General features: G+C 51.0%; 1 protein-coding gene across 4 annotated transcripts in view; it reads right to left on the bottom strand.

The window, feature by feature from the left end:
- Positions 1-21,932, bottom strand: part of CNPY1 (canopy FGF signaling regulator 1) — a 51,887-nt gene extending 29,955 nt beyond the window's left edge. For 2 of the 4 annotated variants that reach the window (XR_007724504.1, XM_050785735.1), the window contains exon 1: positions 9,756-10,011. Coding sequence is in view for 2 of the 4 variants with exons in the window: in XM_050785735.1 (XP_050641692.1) it covers positions 9,756-9,833 (78 nt within the window). In the remaining 2 variants the exon portion in view is untranslated. Of the gene's footprint in view, positions 1-9,755; positions 10,016-21,800 lie in introns of those variants that run through there. The other 2 variants (XR_007724503.1, XM_050785736.1) reach the window with 2 other exon arrangements.
- Between the last annotated feature and the right edge of the window lie 2,126 nt (positions 21,933-24,058).

Here is a 24,058-nt window from a genome sequence, read left to right as displayed (position 1 = left end):
CTCCACCTGCTGTCAGATCAGCAGCGGCATTAGATTCTCATAGGAGCATGAACCCTATTGTGAATGGCATATGCAAGGGATCTAGGTTGCACGCTCCCTATGAGAATCTAATGCCTGATGATCTGTCACTGTCTCACATCACCCCCCAGATGGGACCATCTAGTTGTAGGAAAACAAGCTCAGGGGCTCCCACTGATTCTACATTATGGTGAGTTGTATAATTATTTATTTATATATTGCAATGTAATAATATAAATAAAATGCACAATAAATATAAAGCACTTGAATCTTCCCCAAACCGTCCCCCTACCTTCATCATTGGAAAAATTGTCATCCACGAAACCTATCCCTGGTGTCATAAAGGTTGGGGACCACTGTTCTAAGGGGCCCAAGGGAAGGTTCAGGTCTGTTAGGTGGTGGCTAGCACAACCCTCAGCGCCTGGCGGCACAGCTGCACCTGTTGTTTGTATTTATGAAATGGAACACACACGCCATTGGCACCTGGTGAATTACCCCTAACTCTGTGCTATGCTACTATCATCTCTCTCTCTCTCTCAGCACTTCACACCCTCAGATGATGGTTTTATTTGGTTTGTTCAGGAGTACTGAATCACCTGTTTATTTCTTCCCCCTGAGGATAGTATAGCATTTCATCTTTCTTTCTTTCTTTTTTTTTTTTTTCTATTTTTTGAAACATAGTTTCACTCTTTGTTGCCCAGACTGGAGTGCAATTGTGCAATCTCGGCTCACCGAAACCTCCACCTCCTGGGTTCAAGTGATTCTCCTGCCTCAGCCTCCCGAGTAGCTGGGATTACAGGCATGTGCCACCATGCCTGGCTAATTTTTGTATTTTTAGTTTCTCCATGTTGGTCATGCTGGTCTCAAACTCCCAACCTCAGGTGATCCACCCGCCTCAGCCTCCCAAAGTGCTGGGATTACAGGCGTGAGCCACCACACCCAGCTCATCTTTCTTTATTCCCAAATTCTAAATGCAATGTTTCCCCTTCTTAAACAGAATATTTGGTTGATCAGAACATTGTGCTTCTACTCATGTAATATATTCTCCTACAGATTTTCAAATTCGTCCCAGCCAGTACTGGTAAGACCACAGACTCCATCTCAGTCCCACACCCAACAGGTCTTACTGTACTGTAAAGCTACTGTCTGGATAAACAGGACTTCCTAGACCCCAAAGCCACACTATTTGTGTCTTTTCTATGAAACTCCAATTCTGGTCTTGTGGACTCTTTTTATATCATGCTAGTCTTGATCAGCTAAAACCTGACATCCCAGACACAACGTCATCAAATTAAATACCCAGTAAGTGAACAGGTGCCTAACATCAAATTAAATACCCAGTATGTAAACAGGTGCCTAACTCCTCTGTTTTTCTTGACATTGTATCACTCTCCTAGAGTCTTCACAAAATATCAGAAATGGTCCCCAACTCCTCATAGAGTTAACATAACAAAGCTATAATCAACTACTTATTCTTTCATTTTCCAGACATCGAGAACCTATTATGAGCAAAATATTGTGCTAGGGAATGGGGGTACAAGATTAAAAACATAATTAAGGATAGAAATGTGTTACAGTACATACATAGCTAGAATAAAATGCAGAATTTAACAAATATCCTAAAAATGCTATAAAAATACTTTTGATATCCCAAAGTTGTGAGAGGATATCTGATATCTTAATTTTCCACAAATTCATTTTTGTGAAAAAGTGACAAAGTGTCATTCCAACTCAGTGTGGGGGAAGCAAGGCTTATTTCATAAACAGCGCTGGTACACACCGTGATGTTCACCCAGGAAACACCCTCCATATCAACTCTGCATGTAGATGGAAAAGATAAAGCATGCACTAATGGGAGAACATTCAGAAAGCAATTTGTATAACAAAAGGCTGGCAGGGGACATTCTCAAACAAGACGGGGTGCCCAATGCCTTCATGGATGGGGAGGTGTCCATGGGGGAGAGGAGCCACCACACACGGATCACAGTCAGGAGGAGACACGCATCAGGCAGGCCAGGGAGAGTTACTATCCCCATATTCACAATGGTGTAAAAGACAAACCACCCAGCAGAATACTGGACAAAGGCTACAAATGCACACCTGGAAATAAGAAATCCAAATAGCACGCTGGTGGAAAGATGCTTAACTATACTAGTAGTCAATGAAAGGGGAATGAAGGCAATGGCGAAATACCATCTTTCACTGGTCAGATTACCAAAATTAAAAGAATGCTATTATCCAGTGCTGGCAAAATGCAAGAAAGCAGCCTCTGTCATCCACTGCTGGCAGGAATATCCACGCTGCAGCCTTCGGAGAAGCAGTCCAACAACATAGGTTCGGGTTAGAATCTTCCTACCTTTTGACCCCTGCCTTTCAGGAATCTGTCCTGGAGAAATCCAATCAACAGTACTTAAGGACGCATCACCATGGGGGCTTGCTGCAACGTCGCTGGTGGCAAAACACCAGAAACAATGTGTGTCCATCTGTAGAATGGTATTCTTAACTGGAAAACGTCCATATCCCAGGCAGCTACACTTTTTTTTTTTTTTTTTTTTTTTTGAGGCGGAGTCTTGCTCTGTCACCCAGGCTGGAGTGCATTGGCGTGATCTCAGCTTACTGCAACCTCCACCTCACAGGTTCAAGCGATGCTCCTGCCTCAGCCTCCCGGGCAGTCCCTGAGTAGCTGGGACTACAGGCGCCTGTCACCACGCCCAGCTAATTTTTGTATTTTTAGTGGGGATGGGGTTTCACCATATTGGCCAGGCTGGTCTTGAACTCCTGACCTCAGGTGATCCGCCCGCCTCTGCCTCCCAAAGTGTTGGGATTACAGGCATGAGCCACTGCTCCCGGCCGCAGCTATGCTATTAAAGAAGTTAGATCTCTGTCTGTTGACCCGGACAGTGTGTGGGAAGCCAAATGCCTGAGTCTGTTAAGACTGCTATCACAAAATACCGTAGACTAGGTGGCTTAAACAGCAGAAACTTGGCTGGACTTGGTGGCTCCTGCCTGTAGTCCCAGTGCTCTGGGAGGCTGAGGTGGGAGGCTTGCTTGAGCACAGGAGTTGAAGGTTACAGTGAGCTATGATAGCACCACTGCCCTCCAACCTGGGCAACAGAGCCAGCCCCATCTCAAAAAAAAAAAAAAAAAATACAGACAGGATCTCATTCTGTCGCCCAGGTTGGAGTACAATGGTGCAATCCCGGCTCACTGCAACCTCCACCTCCCGGGTTCATGCAATCCTACCTCAGCCTCCCGAGAGGCTGGGACTATAGGCGGCGTGAGTCACCATACCTGGCTAATTTTTGTACTTTATGTAGAGATGAGGTTTTGCCATGTTGCCCAGGCTGGTCTCGAACTCCTGAGCTCAAGGAATCCACCCACCTTGGCCTCCCAAAGTGCTGAGATTACAGGCGTGAGCACCATGCCTGGCCCCAGCATTTTTTTCTTATAAAACCGATATGTATTTTCTCATAGTTCTGGAGGCTGGAAGTCCAAGATCAAGGTGCTGGACGATTCTGTTGCTGGCGAGGGCTGTCTTCTCGGCTCACAGTGGCCTCCCGGGGAAGCATCCACAGAGGCAGGGCGTGCTCCGGCGTCTCCTCCTGTCTTGTAAGAACATCAGTCCCACTGGATCCGGGCTGCAGCCTCATGATCTCGGGGGACCTTAATCACCTCCATAAAGGCCCTGTCTCCATCCAGTACAGTCACAGCGAAGGCAGGGCTTTATCATGACTTTGGGGGGCACCGCCAGGCCATTGTGTGCAGAAAACACTTAAACTTATTTAACATTTCCACGTTCTTCAGTGGAATATACGTAGCATGATTTCACTATTATTTTAAAACATCGAAGCCAGAAACCTGCATAGCTGCTGCCTGGTGTCTGAGCAAGTGCAGTGTTGGCAAGGGCGAGGCTCTTGACTTCAATGGGAATGGAGCAGGGTGGGGAGGTAGATATGCGTCTTTTCTCTTATCTCTCGCTAAAATCATCTTGTGTTATTTTGATAATTAATTTTTTGGGGGGGGGTCAAGGTCTTACTGTCACCCAGGCTGGAGTGCAGTGGTGCGATCATGCAGCTCATTGCAGCCTCACCCTCTTGGGCTTAGGTGGCCCTCCCTCCTCAGCCTCCTGAGTAACTGGAGACCACAAGTACACGCCACCACACCCTGCTAACTTTTTTTTTTTTTTTTTTTTTGTATTTTTGTAGAGACAGGATCTCCCTGTGTTGCCCAGGCTGGTCTCAAAATCCTGAGTTCAAGCTATCTTCCCACCTTGGCCTCCCAAAGTGCTAGGATTACAGGGAGGGGTGAGCCACGGCAGCTGGCCTTAAAATTTTTAACAAAGGAATATTTGAAAACCCGCATAGAGTCATGAGACACGTGAGTATTTGGCCTACCTGATTTGCACAAGGCCTGGAAAGCCACACACAGGGGTCCTGGCCACTGCTGGGCCAGTGCAGGGATCTCCAGGAGCCTCTCCTGAGGCGTGCCCTGGTGGCCCCAAAGGAGTTCAGGCTCCTTCCCCAAAGCTTCAGGCAGCTTGAGAGCTCCTTTGCTAAGTAGATGAGCTTATGAGTGGACCTCAGGAACCCCCTCGAATATTAGAAATGACCATTAATCCTGCATTTTCGTAGAGGAGGGACAGCAGAGCTCTCCAGGACACGCACGCCCAGCCTCCATGTGGCTGGAGAGGGTTCCTTTCCTCTGATGTTTTCAGAAACTTCAGGAAAAAGGACATGAGAAGGGCCCAAAGAGCCTAATTAACTTTGACTTGACTTCAACAATGGGCAGGAGAATAAGACCCCTTTTAATATAAAATTAAAATCTCTCCACCGGAGCCCTATCCTCACCAGCGCTCTCTCTCATTGCTTTAAATTGGTCTTCTTGGCCGTGTAGGACTGTGGTGGGCGGGCCCAGGAGCCCAGACTCGCCCATTCCCAGGCAAGTGTGTTCACAGAGCTCTGACAATGCTGGCTCTCGTTCATTGTCACTCTCCCTTCTCTGTCCCAGGTTAAGCTACCCTGTGGGGGGATCAGCTGCTGCCAACGTGGAGGCCAAGCTGGGATCACTTCTTCATTCCAACTGGAGAGAAGGGAAGTTCAAGTCCAGCAGAGGGTGGGTGGGTAGACGGTGACATTCAGAAACGTCAGCCGGACCCCTGACCCTGCATAGGCAGGACAGCAAGGCTGTGGCTCTTCAGGGCCAGCTGAAGAACAGGACACTGTCTCCACTGCCACAAAGCATCAGAGATTCCCATCTTCTTTGAAGCATGGCCATCTTGGTCTTCCTGCACTTCCTGTTCTGTTAGAGACCTAGTTATAGACAAGGCTTCTCCACCTAAGAAAAAACAACTTTGTCCCAGCCATGAGTATTCTGGGCTTCAGAACCTGGAGGTGTTGAAGACCCCAGGAGGGGAACTGGACCGTCGGCTCCTGGTGAGTAGCCAGAGGCTGGGAGTGGCTGTTTCCCAGTCTTTCATGAGAAACCAGAAGTCTGATGTTCTATATGAAATCTTGATCCACATTGGAGGCCCTGAGCCTCCAACCTTCCATGTGGCTGGGTCCTTCCGCCATCACCCTCACCCATCACAGCTTCAGACACCTCTGGCCTGTGTTTGTTTCCTAACCTGCTGTAACAAAGTGTCCCAAGCTAGGGCCTTGAAACAACAAAAATCCACTCTCTCACAGCTCTGGAGGCCAGGCGCCCAAGACTGAGGCACCAGCAGGGCCGTGACCTCCCTGCAGGCTCCGGGAAGGGTCCTTCCTTCCCTCTTCATAGTTCCAGTGGCTGCTGGCAACTCTCGACATTCCTCTGTTTGTGGACGCATCACTGCACCTCTGCCTCCCAAGGCCCTTGGCATTCTCCCCCGTGTGTGTCTTTGTGTCTCCATCTTATCTTCTTATGAGGATGCTGGTCACTGGATTAGGCCCTGCCCCACCCCACCCTGCTCCAGTATGACCTCATCTTAACTGACAGCGTCTACAAAGGTTCTATTTCCAAATAAGGTCACCCTTCAAGTTTCTTTTCTTTTTTTTTTTCTTTTTTTTATTTTTTGAGACAGAGTCTCATTCTGTCGCACAAGCTGGAGTGCAGTGGTGCAATCTCGGCTCACTGCAACCTCTGCCTCCCTGGCTCAAGCGATTCTCATGCCTCAGCCTCCTGAGTAGCTGAGATTACAGGCGCCCACCACCACGCCCAGCTAATTTATTGTATTTTTAGTAGAAACGGGTTTTACCATGTTGGCCAGGCTGGTCTCGAACTCCCAACCTCAAGTGATCCACCCGCCTCAGCCTCCCAAAATGCTGGTATTACAGGCGTGACCCACTGTGCCTGGCCCACCCTTCAAGTTTCTGAGTGGATGCAAATTTGGGGGGCACTGTTCAATCCAGTGCACTGCTTCATTGGATTTGGGGCATAGTTCCACAACCACCTTAGCCTCTTCCTGTCCTGCTGATGTGTCTCTCTCTCCACACTGGCTGTCTCTTTCTCCACACTGGCCCCAACTATAGTCAGAGGTCCACAACTGGCAGCAAAAGTTTTTAAATGGAAATAAACACACATCACCAGCAGGGTTTTTTTGTTTTGTTTTGGTTTTGGTTTTTTGTTTGTTTGTTTGTTTGTTTTTTTGGAGACAGAGTCTCACTTTGTTACCCAGGCTGGAGCACAGTGGCACAATTATAGCTTACTATAGCCTTAAACTCCTGGGCCCAAGCAATCTTCCTCCCTCAGCCCCTCTCCCCTCCACGACCCCTGCACCTGCCCAAGTAGCTAGGACTATAGACCACCATGCCCAGCTATATTTTTTTAAGAAAGTTTTTTACAACTGGGGTCTTGCTATGTTGCCCAGGGGTCTTGAACTCCTCGCCTCAGGCGATCCTCCCACCTTAGCCTCCCAAAGTGCAGGGATTATAGGTGTGAACCATTGCCTAAGGCCAGGCAGCCTTAGATCATTCTTTATATGGTTACAACCCCACATCTTTCTTTAAACATTGGCAGCTGGATTTGAGTGAAGAAAATTCCAGACTTTTATAGAACAGGGTTTCTCCATCCTCGGCACTACTGTCGTGGGGGACCCAGTGATCCTGTGTTGTGGGGCCGCCCTGTGCACTATGGTGCTGAGTGGCATCCCTGGCCCCCACCCACTGCATACCAGGAGCCTCTCCTCCCCTCCAGCTGTGAAAACCAGGAATGTCTCCAGTCACTGCCAAATGTCCCTTGGGGAACAAAACCATCCCCAGTTGAGAACCACTGGCATAGAACCTCGCTCCAAAAGTAGAAACTTGGGCTCGGTCATTCTGCTGAGATGAAGGCTCTCTGCTCTCCAGTCTGATGGCCTCCCTGCCTTGGCTTCCACATAGTTTTGTTCAGGTGGAACCCTTCGTGCAGTTTGACTTGATATCCTTGGCTATAAACTGAGCCCAGAACCAATCTGACTGTCCCCAGACACAACCCGCCTAGTTCCCACAGGCACGCGTGCCCTGCGTCCTCAGGCCTCGACTGAGATCCGATGCTGCAAACTGCGTGGCCGTTCACCCTTTCTTCTAGGTGTTAACAGGCTTCTCATTTCAGAAAGGCTTTTTTAAAAGGAAAATTTGGGCTCATACTATGCCAAAATTCTTGGCAAATAATTGCCTTCTATGCTAAATGTTGATGTTCTTAGAAACAGAAATTCAAGAAATGGAATCTAAATAACCTGTAGATAATTAGGCTAGCTATGACATTTAAGTTCGAGAGGCTTCAATAACCAGCTTAGAAGTTTTAAAACAGTGTCTGGACAGCGTAGTCTGGTGTTGGACACCACCAAGCCTTCCACCAGCCAGCCCTGATTTATAGGCTGGTCAAAGCGTGTCCTTCTCTTCCTCTCTCCGCAGCTTAGGATATCGGCACTTCCCTGTCAAATGGGGCTGTGCCCACGGAGACACGGCCAGCATTCAGAGAGGGGATAATTCCTTATTTGTACTTCTGTTTCCTAAGACCCCCCCCCCACGTTGACCCTCTGGGAGCTTTCTCTGCATTCAGCTTCACACAGTCACACCAGGCAGACAGCAAACAGGGAATCCCAGCAAGAATGTCAGGCCCAATGGGTGCCGGCCTAAGAGACAGCCTGGACAGAGCTCCAGGGCGGTGCCTCAGAAGTGGGGAAACGGCTTGTTTTGCTTCACCAGTTCCCTAGAACCACCTAAGCCCTGGGCCTCTGGCCACTGTCAGCCCAAAAGCAACAGCAAGAAGCCCTGAGCAAGATGAGTGGCCCTTGCTGTGCGCACTGTCACTCTCCCTGCGTGGATTGGGTTAAAGTGTGAGAACCAGACCAACCTGGATTCCACACTAACAGCTTGAGCAAATAAAGAGGATGTGCGTCAACATCTGCTCAAACTGATACATAAGATTGTGCGGAGATCAGTGTCTAGGAGGATACTTCATAAATTAAAATGATACTAAAATTTAGAGAGGAAAAATTGGTTCTGAAAATTCAGCATGATTGGCTTTATAGCTGATGGATGACAAAGCTAGCTTCGTGGCTTCTGCTGCCAGAGGGGAGTTGTGTCTCTGTGCGTGCCTGCAGGCTCTGTATCTTCCTGTAGGTCACTGCCTTTCTCACCTGTTCTTGGACAGTGTTCTCCAGCTCTTTAGAAGGAGGACCCCAGATGACCCACTGCTCTATTTTATGGTTCCTACCACCTCCTCTGAAAGTATGTTGCTGAGAATTTTTTTCAATCAAATCCAACTGAAAAGAACTTGAATTTTAAAATCCCATAATACCTCTACAATATCTTCCCATATTATTACAATGGAAAAACTGCCTCGCTCATAGAGTTGGGTCTGCAACACACACGTGCTTGTGCCTCACCGTCTCCTGGCCATGCGTGTTGGGAGTCCCTGGGAAACACGACGGACAAAGTTCATCTCATCAATCAGGAAAATGCATGCCCTCACACACCACCTGCCTGAGTCTACAGTCAGAAAACAAAACGTGCTCATTTCTCCTTTACCGGTATTACAACCAAAAGAATCCCAAATCGATACCCACTCAGTGTCCTTCTAACAGATACAAGCTCTGCACATCACTCGAGAATCTTCTATTGCAGTGAGAGTAACCAAGCTTAAGCCCTACAGTGAGAACCTCCGTGTGGCTCACACCACACAGGCAGCCGCAGAAACAGCGCCCCCCAAACGGCGCGGCCTTGCTCAGCCTCCAAACCCGGGCCGCGCCCGACAGGAACGGCTGGAGGGAGGAACGAACCAGGCACCTGTCATTCAGGGTCTGACATTGTAACTTGGCGCATCAGTGAGTCTGCTCGGATCTTCCGGCTCCGAACATGCCCGTTCGCCAGAGAGGGAGGGGAAACATAACGAGCTTGTGCCGCATTCCCGATGGCTCTCCACGCAAAGTTAACGTGTTCAAGCACACGCCCAAGCGAGGCGTGCACACCCACCTCCCCGCGGGTGCAGGGCGCGCCTCCGAACGGCAGCGAGGCGGACGCTCCGGCCAGCGCAGAGCGGGGCCAGCTCCGCCGCCCGGTGCGTGGGAAGTCCCGCGGCACCAGCAGGGTCCAGCGCTTCGCTCCATCCTGGTCCCGCGTGAAACCCCCGAGGGGCCAAGTGGGTATCAAATGTGGATTCCACTCGTCCACAGCGCCGAGCATGATGAAAATCTGAGCGCCTCTGACCGGGGAAGCCATAGCTATGGGATTAAGGCGAATTTCTCGTGGAGACGAGGAAGACGTGCAGTTTGTAATTACCTGCTCCCCGTGGCACAGTCCGTCCTCCATGCCTGGCTCTAACCGGACAAACCCTCGGCGGCTTTGCTCTCCCGGCATTGTTTCAGCACCCACCAAGAGGATTAAAAATAATCTCTTTCCCTTTTAATTTTGTGTCCCCCACATCCCCTCCTCCTCCCCACAGCCCCTGGGGACGGCATGAATTTTTAATCCCTGAGGTTTGAGCGGGGGAGGGGGTGTTAACCCCTTGTGGAGGTGGCGCCCGAGGCCTGGAAGCCCGGGGGGAAAGGTCCCCCTGCTGGCCCCGCCGGGAAGAGCACTGCGTGCCCCCAGGACTCTGACGATGCCCGCCGTGTGTGTGCACTGCCCAGGCCAGCGGGTTAGGGGCCCGAAACAGGTAAACAGGAGAAGCTGCCCTTCCTTTCCCCTGACCCAGGCACAGTCTCCTGATGGCCTCAAGTGCCTCCCCTGGTGCCCAGATAGGCTGCCGGCCACACACCTGCTCCACGCCTTCCCTGTCTCTGCTCTTTGAGCTCAAACACACACGCACACGCGCATGCACACAGACACACACACATGCACACACATGTGCACACACACACCGTGCATGCATAGACACACAGACAAGTGTACATACGTGCACAGACACAAACACACATGTGCAATTGCCTGTGTGCACACAGACACACACACACGATGCAAACACTTGCTCCTGTTCCCCCAGGTTTGAATTTCCACCCTGGCCTTTCTGATGACGTCAGACCTTAGCATGCGGGGCGGATCGGCCGCAGGCAGGGGCCGCTGTCTCAGCCTGCTCCACTCACAGCGTCGGGGGTTGGCCAACTGCGCTGAGCCAGGCAGCCCTGGTGGCAGGTCTGGGCAATTCATAGAATTGGGTCCTGAACGCCCCCTACTGCCCCCACAGCAGCAAGGGGCTGGCGTGGAGACTGGAACGTGATGGGACGCCAGCCTCTAGTGAAGGCCAGAGTCAGGCCACAACTAACATGCAGAGCACAGGGCTTTCTGGGCACTGAGGGAGCGGGCACTGGGCAGCTCCTGGGCAGGAAAGATCAGGCTGGGGAGTCAGAGCTCGGCCTCGGCCCGGTGTCTATGGGCAAGGGACACTGGAGAGCATCACCTATCTTCCTGGGAGGATATGACTGAGGAGGTCGGTGGTTCTCTGGCTCTGGTGGGCACAGGACCTCAGCTCGGGGAAAGGGAGGTTGCGACAGCCCAGTGGTGACCTGGCTGATGTGAGAGCGGGACTGTGTTCAGCAGAAAAGGCGGCTGGATGCGCAGCACATTGCAAAGGGCAGGGAGAAGGCTCCGCTCAAAAACAAACAAGTGGCAAAACACTCCTGCATCCCGAATTCCCTAATGCCAATCCAACATCTGTGGGGCTCCTGCCTTTGTGCCCGGTCAGCATGCAAGTACTTCTGGGATGGACCCAGCATTGGTGCCAGGGCTCCAATCATCATGGACTATGAATGCCAGCTGTTCCCATGTGCCCTGCCTCCGGGAAGGTGAGCTGTGCCGGACCAGCAGCAGAAGCTTCAGGGGAGAGCCTTCTCTCTGCTAATGTTTGATCACGTGGGAGAGGAGGAAGGGAGCATTTCAACGGCAGATGAATCATGATCCAGAGATGGGAGAAGCCAAGAGCTTACAGGTAGGTGCACACACTCAGGCACAATGGCAGCCAAACACATAAGGCATAAGGATACACTCAAGAAATGTACAGAATCCACAGGAATAAGACGGAAAAGCTTTACTGAAGGACATGAAGGAAGCCGGGAATGAGCAGAGCACATACCATGAGACAGGTCCAACCGGCTGCCTCCCCAAAACGCCTTCTCCCTTCCTTGCCCACAGACGGGGCCTGATTTAATCCCAGAAGGCTTCGAATAGGGAGGTGACATTCAGGGCCCATCCTGCCTTCCACGGGGCTGCAGAGGCTGGAAAGCAAAACCCTACGCTTCCAAGACTCGTTTGCACCTGGAGGGCTCTATAGGATTGGGGCCATGTCGTCGGATGCATTCCTCTGTGATTTAGAAGGTGGTGGACGGAGAGCCCGACTTCTCACCGATTCTGCTGTTCTCTGGTAAGCACGGTTTACGGTCATCGGGATTTTCTGGAGAAGTCTACAACATCTTCTCATGGGAATCAGTATGGAGAGGGTGTTGTGATATGAAGAGGCAGGTAAATTCCTTTCCATTTAAAAGAGCTCAGGTGTTTCTGAGATTTGCAACTGGAGGCTGGCAGGTACATTATTTGGTGCAAGATTTGGCTGTAGGTAGTAAACCCTCCAGGATGAGATTCTGGGCTGGGCTGGCCTCACCTGGAAGGGTCAGAGGCAGTGAGGTCCAGGTGCCATTTGAAATGGCATGCTGTAAATCCATGGCATGCAGTGGCAAAACAGGGACTTGCAGCATTACCTGTGGTCACCTGGAGTGAAGTCCCCAGGGAAGGGGAGGCTGTGGATGACTGATCACCCACTGCAGCAGACAGGTCCTGGGTGGGGCAGGTTATTTCTGCAGTACTGGGAGGTTAGCAAGCCTACGGGCTGCTTTGTGCTTGAAACCTATAGTTACAGGTTTCAGGAAACTTCTCAGATTACCAAATGCATCCAGGGCCATACTGAGGTGCCTTTCTTTGTCCCATGCTACCAGGCTTCTCTCCAGTGACCAGTGACCTGCTGTATGGTCACCACACTCCACTTCATCCTCCTCCTGGACACAGCTCAACTGTTTCCAGCCCCTCTTCCAACTAAGTGAGGACATGTGCTGGAGTCCCAGCCATGGAACGTGGGTAGAAGCAAGGCCCCTTATTGTTGGCCCTGCCTGTAAACATTTCCCACAGAATCCTCCATGCTCTCTCTCCCCATCTACCTGCTGGATGAAGAGGACTGTGGGGCTTACAGGAGGAGGAGCCACAAGACAGAAGAGCCTGGGTCCCTGAATGACCAAGTGGAGCAGAGCCCCCTGCCAACTGACACTAGACTACAACATAAGCAAGAAGTCAACTCTCAACTCTCGTTGACACTGACACCAGGCGGTGTTATGGTTCTTAAACTATCCTGGCAAACACACTCAGTAAAGAATGATGCCAGCAATTTAAATAAAAATGAGTGATGGTGTTTCTCTTTTTAAACAAGATAAAAAAGAAATAAAATAGAAGATGGTACACAATCAAAGCCACCAAACAAATTAAAAATGTATACAACCCTGAGTCCTAGGGACACAAGGACCAGAGCATCCATCTGTTCATGCTTCTTGCTCTTCTTTGAGAGGAAAGGAACATGAGGACTGTAAGTAAAGGAGCCAGGGCTATTTATTACTCAGCATGCTAACATCTGCTCATGTCCTCTACATGGCTGAGAGATGAGACCCACGTGTCTCAGAAGAGCAGGTCCTTGGCCAATGAGAGTTATGGAAAGAAGAGAGAGTAGCAGCAGAGATGAAGGGGGAAGCTACCTCCCCTCCAGCCCCTCCTTCCGAGGACTCTCAAAGCATCAAAGGACACATGCAAGGAGCAAAAATAGAGGATTGCATCAGTTCCTGAGGTTGCTCCAGGGCCAGTGACACCACCAGGAGTGAAGCTGGACAAATCAAGTGAGGGCCACATCACAGCTTTCTGTGGTTTTTGTTTGTTTGTTTGTTTGTTTGAGACGGAGTTTCGCTCTTGTTGCCCAGGCTGGAGAGCAGTGGCACGATCTTGGCTCACTGCGACCTCTGCCTCCCGGATTCAAGCGATTCTCCTGCCTCAGCATCCCAGGTAGCTGGGGCTACAGGCATGCGCCATCACACCCGACTACTTTTTTTTTTTTGTATTTTTAGTAGAGACAGGGTTTCATCATGTTGTCCAGGTTGATCTCAAACTCCTGACCTCAGATGATCCACCCGCCTTGGCCTCCCAAAGTGCCAGGATTACAGGCGTAAGCCACCGCGTCCAGCCTCTGTTGAATATTTTAAACAAAACAAAATCATGTGTCTGTGCATAGCTTTCCATCTTATTAAGAACAATGCTACTTTTTAGAATAGGAATTTCTACATTATCATGGAATTCTTTTGATTTCTAAAAACAACAACAACAACTTCAAAACTTTATGTTTTAAAATTCATAAGTAATATGTTTATTATAGAAAAAATTTTTAAAGATAAACAAAAAAAGAAAGAAAGAAGCTCAGCAGTAATACCGAGAGACAAGAACTGTGACTACTGCAGTTATTTCCTGAGCTCCCTCCTCCAGCGAGCAGATACAGACACGTAAGAGGGCATCAGTATGTACAGGTTAATAACCTCTTTTTTGCACTTAATAACAGGAAAATACCCTTCTGACTTTTTCACATGGCAATTTACAGGTTCCTGTGAACAACATTTTCTTGCAGCATCATGTTTCTCAATTGTTGCTGAAGTAATTTACATATTACAGTGGTATCCATAGGCCAACAACCCTTGTGAAACAATTTAGGAGTAGTCCCTGAAACTCCTGGTTGCTAAGTGTGGCCTCCAGCCCTGCTGCCCATCTGCACACCATCCCTTTCTCTTGTGCTTGCAAGAAAATGCAAGTAAGTACTAGGGACTGTTGTCACCAACCTAATTTTCAGACACTGCAGGCTGGTCTCACTGTCTTCTGAGCTCTCTGCTTTTGCCCGCGTGTGACCCTGAACTGTGGCAGATCTGGGGACTGCCCACCAAAGAGCCCTCCCACCCGCTTCCTGCTAATCCCAGACTCCGCCCCTCCTCACGTGCCCAGGACAGGTCGCGCCCCTACAAGGCCCCAAGTTTGGGTCTGGACTGATCTGAGGGGCGTCTGCGGATGCCCCACTTGCCCCACAGTTGGTCTAGCCACAGGCGTTAGAGGCCCTCCTGACCCATGAGATATGAGGGGGAGTTCTGGGGGCTGGGGGTTGGGGCTGCTGGATAAATATCCTCCTTGTTAAAAAAGAGACCCCATGCAAAGCTGCTCACTTTTTTGCTCTGAGCACCACTGTGGGCTGACTCGCGCCCCCTCCTATTCACTTCCTGCCCACCCCACACCATCCACCCTTCACTCTCTAAAGTGAACGCCAGCGTTCACACTGGCGGCTGCTGAGGTCTCTGGGTCAGAGTGTAAGCTCCTATCGGGCAAGAATTCCTCCCCTAGTCCACACCACACATAGACCCGGAGTGCTGATCCAAAGGAGACCAGTGCCAGGGCACATCGGTAGGAATCTGAGCCCCAAGGCTGCTGCCACCAGGGTCCAGGAGCCGGCTTCAGGCGCCTTTCTTTGTCCCCCTCCCCACCCCATCCTGCCCAGCTGTGGTTCCTTGGTCCATAGAAAGTGTAGGCCGCTAAACCAAAGCTGTCACTGCTGTACTATCAGGATTCAGAGATGTTCTGGTTTTCTTTCTGCAGGAGTCAGGAATGGTTGCAGCATTGTTTGGGTATTAATAATCTTCCCAAATGAAATACCTTTAGGCTACTGTATCATGCTGGGGACAGCCATCTGCTATAGTAGCTTTCAATTTTTTGGACATGACCCACTTCTTACACCAAAACTCATTACATAAAGTGTCACAAAACATACTTTCCTTTTATATAAGATGTACTCTGATATTTAATATATATTTCTACATTCTTGTATGCCACTACACAGATTTCATGGCCCTCTAGTGAGTAGGAAAATTGCTGATGGGCTGAATTCCCCTGCACCTCCTGACTGGCCTGTTAGAATAGCCCGCCCTCTCATTTTGTCCATGTACAGTTGTGCAGGTTGTGCACTGCACAGCTCCAGGATGTTATAGTACCCTGTTGTTTCGTAGTACCTAATGGGATGGGGTAGCTCTGTCAATAGTGTGGGGGCAGTGGGAAAGCTTCCCTTCTGCTCCCTGTGAAGGTTTGTTGAAATAACTGAAAAACAGATTAATAGGGGAAAAAAGCAGACAAACGTTAATGTGTGTTAGCATGGGAGCCATATGAAATATGAGACTCCAACAAGGGCAAGATGGTTGAGACTTAAATATCCTTTTCATGAAGGAGAAGGAAGTGGGGGGCCATGGGCCATTTTAGAGGGATAGCCAGTGATTCTTAGGAGAAATGAATGGACCCAGGAGGCAGATATTATCTTGTCAATGATTCTCTTAGGAAACTGAATAGGACCAACAAGTTACGGGAAGGTGAGGGGTAGAACTGCACCGTGAACAAAGATTTGCTTCTCATGTGACAAAGCCTCCCAGGTCATCACTTTGAGCTGCCCTCAGAAGAACAGACGAAAAGTCTGTCTGGGGGTGGTGGTGACCTTTAGGCTTTTCTCTCCTCTGGTGGCTGAATCTTTCCTGGTTATTTGATCAAATTCCTCGGGAAGAGATCTCGACAATTGTATTTCTTTTGGAAAGAAGTTTCCTAAGTCGGATAAGGAAATTTCAGGGAGAGTCTCTCTGCACTTGGGGGCTGGAGGAGGAAACAAGGTTAGAAAGTTCAGGATTCTGAGAAAACTTCAAAGGGCTTCCAACGTCCTTTAATTCAAGTGCTCAGCTTGCCAAAGCACCGTGCGTTGGGGTCTCGTTCTCCTCATCCTAGCGCTAGCAAATGGGATTGGAATTTGTCTAAATTAACTTATCAGCAAATTAAATTAATACTAATTTGTCGAAATGAAGTGAGTCACTAAAGCTTTCTGGGCCTCATCTGCAATTCTAAAATGAAGTTAATTACAGCGGCCCTGTTTACTTCCCAGAGTTGTTTTTTAAAACTTCAGTTAAAGAAGCATGAGGCGTTGGTACAAACCCGATATTGGCCTTGTCCTCACTGCTGCTGTTGGTGCTTTCTGATTGAACTTTCCAACTTTCGTAGAGAGCGAGGCCTTGCTCTCACACTCAGCCAAGGCAGAGGATGCCCCTGAGCTCTGCTTCATCATTTACGATACCCTCGGTGAACACACATTTCCTGGGTCCCTGTGGGTAACACACACCTTGTGCTGGTGATCCTGAATCCAGTGACTGGAGTTCGGAGGCTCAAAATCTAAAAGCAAATGTGAGCCCCTCGACTCCAGCTCCCTGACCCTGGGTGCCCCCCGACCCTGGGTGCCGCCCTGAGAGCAGCAGTGCGTGCGTACCCTCATTCAGGAGGCCGGCCTTTCGTCACTGGGAAAGGAGGCGGGTAAGCAAATGAGAAGTAACTGCCTCCAAATTGTCTTCTGCTGTGTTGCTCTGTTTCAGGAAAAAGTGCCATTAATCCAATCTGTTTAATAAACAAATAAATAATAGGGAAATAACCGCAGTGCTGAGATGCTGGCTGCATTTTGCTGAACAGACGAGGCTTTGTGCCAGTGCTGAGGAGCTATCAAGTGAAGACGTCCCACCTACTGTGGCAGCGGGGGTGGTCTCCCACCTGTCACCAACAGCCTGGGGCCCGAGGAGGCAGCTCTCTGAACTCGACTGCAGTGAGCGCTGCCCCGCAGAGCCTCGCCGTTCCCGCTGTTCTGAAGACAGAGACCTCTGCGAGCGGAGCACGCGCTCCCTGCGTATCACGAACATCGAGCAAGACGGGGCACGTGAATTTCGTTTCTCAAGGAGAACAGCACTAAAATCCTTGACTCGGGAGAATGTTTCCAATGGAGCAAGGCAATCAATCCCCTGAGATCTATGTACATCGTGGATTACTAAACAGCTTCCGTCCGCTGTACTTTTACAGGCTGTCCCATAAAGTTGGTAACATTGAAGGCTTCTGAGCTAGCTTGAGAATGATGTTGATTAGAATAATATGCATTATTTTCTAATCATTCCCCGCACCATACGACCCACAGCTTCCTCCCTTCTAGCCTGCTTGGAGGGTCAGCCTCAGATGATGGGAAGGGAGGCCAACCGGGCTTGGCTTTGAGGCTCCCCAGAGCACCCCCAGTCTGCTGAGTGTGGGGCGACCGTCCAGTGGGTCTTGCTCTGTCTAACGCAAGGGAAGCTGAGGCACGGTTCCTCGAGGGTCTTGCTGCCTAGCTGGCCAGGAGTAGAGTGTGGATGGAGCCACACGCCCTGAGGTCCTTTCCAGGAAGGAAAGTCTTCCAGCCTCACACGGGCCTCCGTAACCGTCACTCAAAGGCAGGTAAGCAGCCCTGGTGCTCAGAAACCACGGCAGCCCTACGGAGGGAACGCTTTGCTTGACGGGACCTTTCAGTACTGTCTTTGTTGGGATTCTCCCAGGGCTGTTTATCGGGAAGGTTCTGGAAACACTGGAGTGGAGGGGAAGTTCTACTGGAAGGCAGCCAATGAATGCTGCGTTTGCAAGCCGGCTGCCGTGGCGGGGGCAGGGTGGGGGGAGAGAATTCTGCCGGGAAAATCCTAGAAGCCGGTGTGGAACGTGCAGTGGGATGCTCCCTGGCGAGTATTCACAACCCCTGCCCTAGGGCCTGAGAGCTGACTCCCTCCCTGCCAGGCTGAGTACTGTCAGGCAGGGAAGGCGGAGCTGGGTAGGGGAGTCAGGGGAGCCAGAGGGAGAGCAAGTCCTGCTTGGTTCTGCCAGCTGCTCTCTGGACCTAGGGGTCTGGGAGTCACCAGGCTCCAGGGAGTGACCCCCTAACCATGGTCAGGGCACCTCTTGCCCATGGGCGGGCATAGGGAGCCAAGTGAGGAAGGTCAGAACAGGGGTGAGGCTGGGGGCGCGATTCCTGCAGCCCTGGACGTGGGCGTGGAAATCCTCTTTGTGGAGACCTCTGCTTGCTCCTCGGGGCTCACCTGAGCTTCCTGACCGATGCTGGGGCCTCACTGCTGGGCCTCACGTGGAAAGAGCCACTGCACACCCCTGGGGCTGGGGGGTTTCTGTCTGAGCTGCAATGGGGCTAGTAGCAAAGTACACAGAGTAGAAAAAAAGCGGGATCCCCACATATCCCGGGGCTCCTGCGGCGCAGCCAGACCCAAAGACCCGCCTGCTGCTGGGAGGACACGCAGACCCTCATGGGCACCTGGCCCTCATCTGTGTCTGTCCAAGCCCCACATCCACACCGGGGACTGAGCCAGTGTGGGCAGAGGCCTGCCTGCAGCCACAGCCCTCTGACTTGCCGCTCTCTGGGGGCCTCCTTTGACTCTTCTTCTAAGCAAGGGATGCCTGACCTGAGAGAAGCTGGTTTGCACATCTCCTCTGTCCACACTGCCCTCCGCAGAGCCACCCCAGCCTGAGGCTAGACGGAGAGAATAGCCCGGTATGGACACAGGCCACTTTGCACCCATAGGGTCTGCACAGTGCCCGAGAGGCCACTCACTCGCTTTGCTTCTTCCCCTGGCTCCCCTTAGGAACTCGGGTTCTCCGGGGAACCCGCCTCATCCCTCTCACAGAGGAACAGCCTCTCCAAGGACCCTGTGGCATCAGCACCCTCAGCTCTGAGGACACGGCCTGTGTTTCATTCCATCCTGACTGAAGTCCAGAAAGGAGGAAAATGCAGGCAGGGTGTCCGGCCACCCTGTGGCCAGCCGGACCGGGCTGGGAACACCTCTGGCTTCGAGGCTCCTCCAGGCAGGATGACGGAGGCCCGAGACCCTCTCATTTGGCAGCTGTGTACCTTCTTTTGTTCTTCACTGAAGGCCAAGCTGAGCACGGGCTCTGTGAGGTGCTGGGTGGAAGGAAGAGAGTGGCCCCCGCAGTAACACCAGCCTGGCCCCCATCCCAGTCCAAGCGGGGCAAGGGCAGAGCTGACTTCACACTGCCAGATCCCCTGCTTTCGAGTTTGGCCAAGTAGCCTGCTGGCAGAAGAAAACAATGCCACAGGAATGTCAATCACAGCAAGGAAGGGTTTTCTAAGTGGGAAGGATGAGAGACCTTCTAGAAGTTTCCTGGGAAAGATGGTGCAGCTCTTTGAAGCATGGGAGTGGTGGGACATGATGGGGTCACTGCGTTGTGAGTTAGCCAGAGGCAGGAACTGCTGAGCCACACCCCCACCGCCAGGCCACGCTGTTCCCCAACACGAGGGCTTTAAAGACGAGTTCTCCAGCACGAGGAACCCACATGCACGCCTACAGGGTGCGCCATGTTTGCAGAGAGAAGTCTGTGTGTAATGCTGGCCTGCGCTACTTCTGACTGAGCAGGAGCCCCAGGCAGAAAGATCGCCTGAGATCAGCACCAGCTCCTTGTAGCTGCGACTCTGAGATTGCCCTGGGCACACTGGTGAATGTAGCAGCCGAGCTGCTTTCAAATTGCTTTGCAGACTGAGTGTTCCTGACAAAATCAGAAAAGTCATTTCAACTTGATCGCCTTGAAGTGGAACATCCTTCAAGACAACAGAAAGCAGGGGAGGGTGTGGCCCATTTTCTCCAGGCAAATTTAATTCCATTCTTGTATTAGACACATTGGAAAGGCTTAGGACTCCCATACGTGGACTCCTGGGTCACATCACTCAAGGATGAGGTGCGAATTCGAGGAGGGTGGAAGGTACAATTTGGTGCCATCCCAATCCCCACATGGCCCTCCATCCACTGTGAGAGCTGTGGCCACTCAGCCTGATTCCCCCTGTTCTCATCAGTAATGCAGAGACGCTATTCTTTCTGCAGGGTCAGTGTCAGGACTAGAAAATCACTTAAAGACTGTCGCCCAGCAGCTGTCAATAAAGAAGGGCTACCCGGCTCCTCCCCTTCCAGCCCCTTCCTCAGGGCTCTGCAGTCATTTCCTTGGCTCTCCTTTGTCGGCCCGGTAGAGAAAGACTTCCTTTCTGCTGGCCCAGGAGCACTAATGATGGGTCTGATAGCCCAGATTGGAGTTATTGAAGTATTGAGACTCAACTTATCTTCAAAGCCATGCTAGCTGGCACAGACCCCCACACCTACACGTATGGACACAATGCACACACGGACAGGGACTCACATCTTCCCTGGCCCTGCTTGACAGTGGGAATCAGCTCCCGGCCGGGTATCGGGGACCAGTACTGTTCTGGGTTTTGTGGAGGCACATGTCCTGCATTCAGGTGACCACAAAGGACCTTGAGATTCCTAGGTGCAGGCGTCAGACCTGCAGCAGAGCAGCCAGTGGGCCTGCACGGGGTCCCTCCGGTGGACTTGCCAGACATGCCTCTTGAAGGATTCATCCTTGAGTGTGCCTTTGGGGAGGCAACGAACCCAACAGGGACCCCTGAGAGCCCAGCACTCTCCTTTAGAGGTACTGACCTGTGGATGGAAATTCCTCCCTCATTCATAACTGAGGCGCATTAGAAGCCTGAGGCACTTTCGGTAAGGGCTGCCTGTCACAGCCCCACAGTTCAACCACGGCACCCGTCGGTGACTCTCCTTTCCTGCCCTGTCCTCTTTGGCTGGGCGCACAGCTCCGGGAAGACATGGACCCCACACAGACAGCCTGGCTTGCATTATTTAAGGCAGGTGCAGTGCACCAGGACAAAGGAAAGCTGCAAGAAATTCAGACCCACTTCTGTTTAGCTTTGAGTGAGTTGGGATATATTGGGGAACACCTTTCTGTTAATATTTCTCCTAGAATGATGCTGAAATTGGCTTATGTGCTCTGGGCACCTAGTACCTGAGGGCTCAGAGGGGAAGGTGTCCCCTAATGGGTCCCTCCTGGTGTCTTAGATTCCATCCTTCCAGCACCCCACTCACCACCTCTGATCCTCAGGGGGAGCCCCTCTCTAGGTTGTGCAAGAACATTTCTTCTTTCTCCATGCCAAGTGTCCCGTCTGTTACAGAAAGTGGGTCTTACAACCTGCACCCCCAACTAGAAATCTGCAGCTCTTGGAAGGGGAGGGAGTGTGGTACCCAGGAGGGGGCCGTTCTGCTTCGAGCATCTCTAGGCCACCCCTTTGGCCTCTTCTGGGCCCCCTGCTGGCCTCACCAAGAACCATGGATGCGCTATTTTTATTCTGATGAAGAACAGTGCCGAAACGTCTTTCGACTTGACGAGACACAAAATTTAGGTGCTGAGAGAGATACTTCAATTTCAAGCTTAAAGATTACTTTGGGTCCCCCAGGACTCAGAAGCAATTTAGAGCTGATACCCTGAACAAGAGAAAGGTTAGAAGATTAAGACCAACTGCTGTTTGGATAAATGGTTGGTAATTGCCCATATCCGCAATTATACACTGGCACATAATATCTTTTCCGCTACCTTTCTCCTCTCCTGCGTCCCATCAGGATTGATTCGGAAGGAGCCCACCTTGGCCTTCTTCTGCCGAGCCTTGGTGATGTCGTGCTCTACCTCGTCCATCAGGGCCCTGCACGCTAAACAAGACACAAAACAGCTGTGATCAGAGGAGGAAGAGAGCCGAAGCCAGGCCTGTGCAGGTGGCCTCTCTGGGAGGGGCAGAGTGACTTCCTCTGTGCCATCCTCCAGCTAGAACAGGGACAGTGCCGATGTGCCCAGGACCTGGGGAGGACTCTCGTCCTCTGCAGAGTTTTCAAACACGGCAAGACAGACTTTTTTTTATGTTCCCTTTTGTATTTTGTGTTTTCAAAACCATATACAATCTACTTTTACATTTAAAATGTGCTTTTTTGTTTTTGAGACAGGGTCTCACTCTGTTGCCCAGGCTGGAGTGCAGTGGCACTATCTCAGCTCACTGCAGCCTCAACCTCCCACACTCAAGCCATCCTCCCATTTCCACCTCTGAGTAGCTTGGACTACAGGCACACATTGCCACACCCAGCTCATTTTTTTTTTGAGACAGGGTCTCACTATGTTGCCTAGGTAGGTCTTGAACTCAAGACATCCTGCTACCTCAGCCTCCTAAAGTTCTGGGATTACAAGTATGAGCCACCAAGTCCAGCCTTAAAATGTGCTTTCCTATTTATTTATTTATTGAGACAGAGTCTCGCTCTGTCACCCAGGCTGGAGTACAGTGGCACAATCTTGGCTCACTGCAACCTCTGCCTCTCAGGTTCAAGCAATTCTCCTGCCTCAGCTTCCCGAGTAGCTGGGACTACAGGTCCTTTCCTTAAATACAGCAGACGCTCATCCACTGAGTCCATGGGACCTGGAAGCCCCTCTGGGTTGCAATAATTACACCCAAGTAGCTTCTGCACTGTGAGAAAAGTTGGTCGAAACTAGGCCTTTCTCCAAAAGATACATTTTTGCTGGATTTGAAGTCAAAGGGGACTCTCTGAAATTTATTTTTATGGGAAATGCAGCTGGCTTTGTCCCCTAAAATCCCTTCTCCCCAGGCCATGGCTGCCCAATGGAGACAGCTGAGCTGTGCCCTTGGGTCTGAACTCTCACAAATAAAAGATAAATGAAGTGATGTGTCCAACATCAGCCTCATTTGCTGAACCAAAAACGGATTCTGGCTTTCCTGTCTGTGGATGGAAGTCAGCATGTCAGAGCCAGCCCAAGGGGATGTGGGAGAAAAGAGACAGCGATGTCAGTGTCCTGACGGCCACGAGCAGAGGCTGCCCGCCCGTGTGGACCGCTCCCCTGGCTGTGAAATGAGACCCAAAGCTTCCATCTGAGTCACTCTCCCTCTGTCTGTGTTTTGGTCCCTCTTAGAACAGCATAGCCTTTCTCTGCCCAGCACATGACTTGGGCACAGTTGATACCGCGTTTAGTGCTCCCTTCTCATCCTGTGTCCGAATGCTGGCACTGAGGGCACAGGCTGTGTGGACGAGGTCAAAGGCCAGTTGTGAGCGTGAAGCTGGAACACCAGCATGCTCACTGCCTTTAGTTGCTGGGTATTGCATTCCACGTGTCATGCCCTGGTACACTCCAGGACATTGTGGTGGTGATTCCAGCACTATCCCCATTTCACGGACATGGCTTGGAGAGATGGAGGGACTTTCCCAGGTGTCTCCCCTACCCAGTGTGCTATAGAAATCAGCAGAGCCACTGTTTGAGGACACAGATGGCACTCAGTCCTCGGAGGCCCACAGCCTGCGTTCCCTCCCAACCCTGCTCTTAGGGGTCAGTGACCTTCAATCGATGTAAGAGATCATTGATCACTATGATTACCTGTTATTGAGCAGTACATCTAACGAGTGTCACTGGGCTCCTCTGGGGCCTGGAGGTCTCTGACAGAGTAGCCTGTCTCTCTGAGGCTTCTAGGAGGAGAAGGAAGTTTTCATGGCAGAGGCATGAAAACCTGTGTCTCAGGTGTCCCCATTAGCACTTACTGTTTGTACTTGACACAGTGCACAGGGGCTCAAAGCTACTGACCACAGCCAAGCCCCTCTTCTCTAGGAGCAGGACTTACAGCTCCAAGAATAAACACTTCCTTTCTGGCTCCCTTGCAGCTAGGCCAGGGCCTGTAACTTGGTTCTACAACCATGTGTTCTGGAATCTTCCTGAAGAGCCAGTGCTCGCCCTACGCCCTCTCTGACCCACTAAAGGTTGGATCTCAGCTCAGGCCCCAGAACCAGGGTGCCCTGGGAGATGTC

The sequence above is a fragment of the Macaca thibetana genome, chromosome 3, assembly GCF_024542745.1.
Source record: "Macaca thibetana thibetana isolate TM-01 chromosome 3, ASM2454274v1, whole genome shotgun sequence".
Classification (NCBI taxonomy): domain Eukaryota; kingdom Metazoa; phylum Chordata; class Mammalia; order Primates; family Cercopithecidae; genus Macaca; species Macaca thibetana.
The sequence above is the reverse complement of the archived record's forward strand: the minus strand, read 5'-3'. Positions and strand labels throughout refer to the sequence as shown.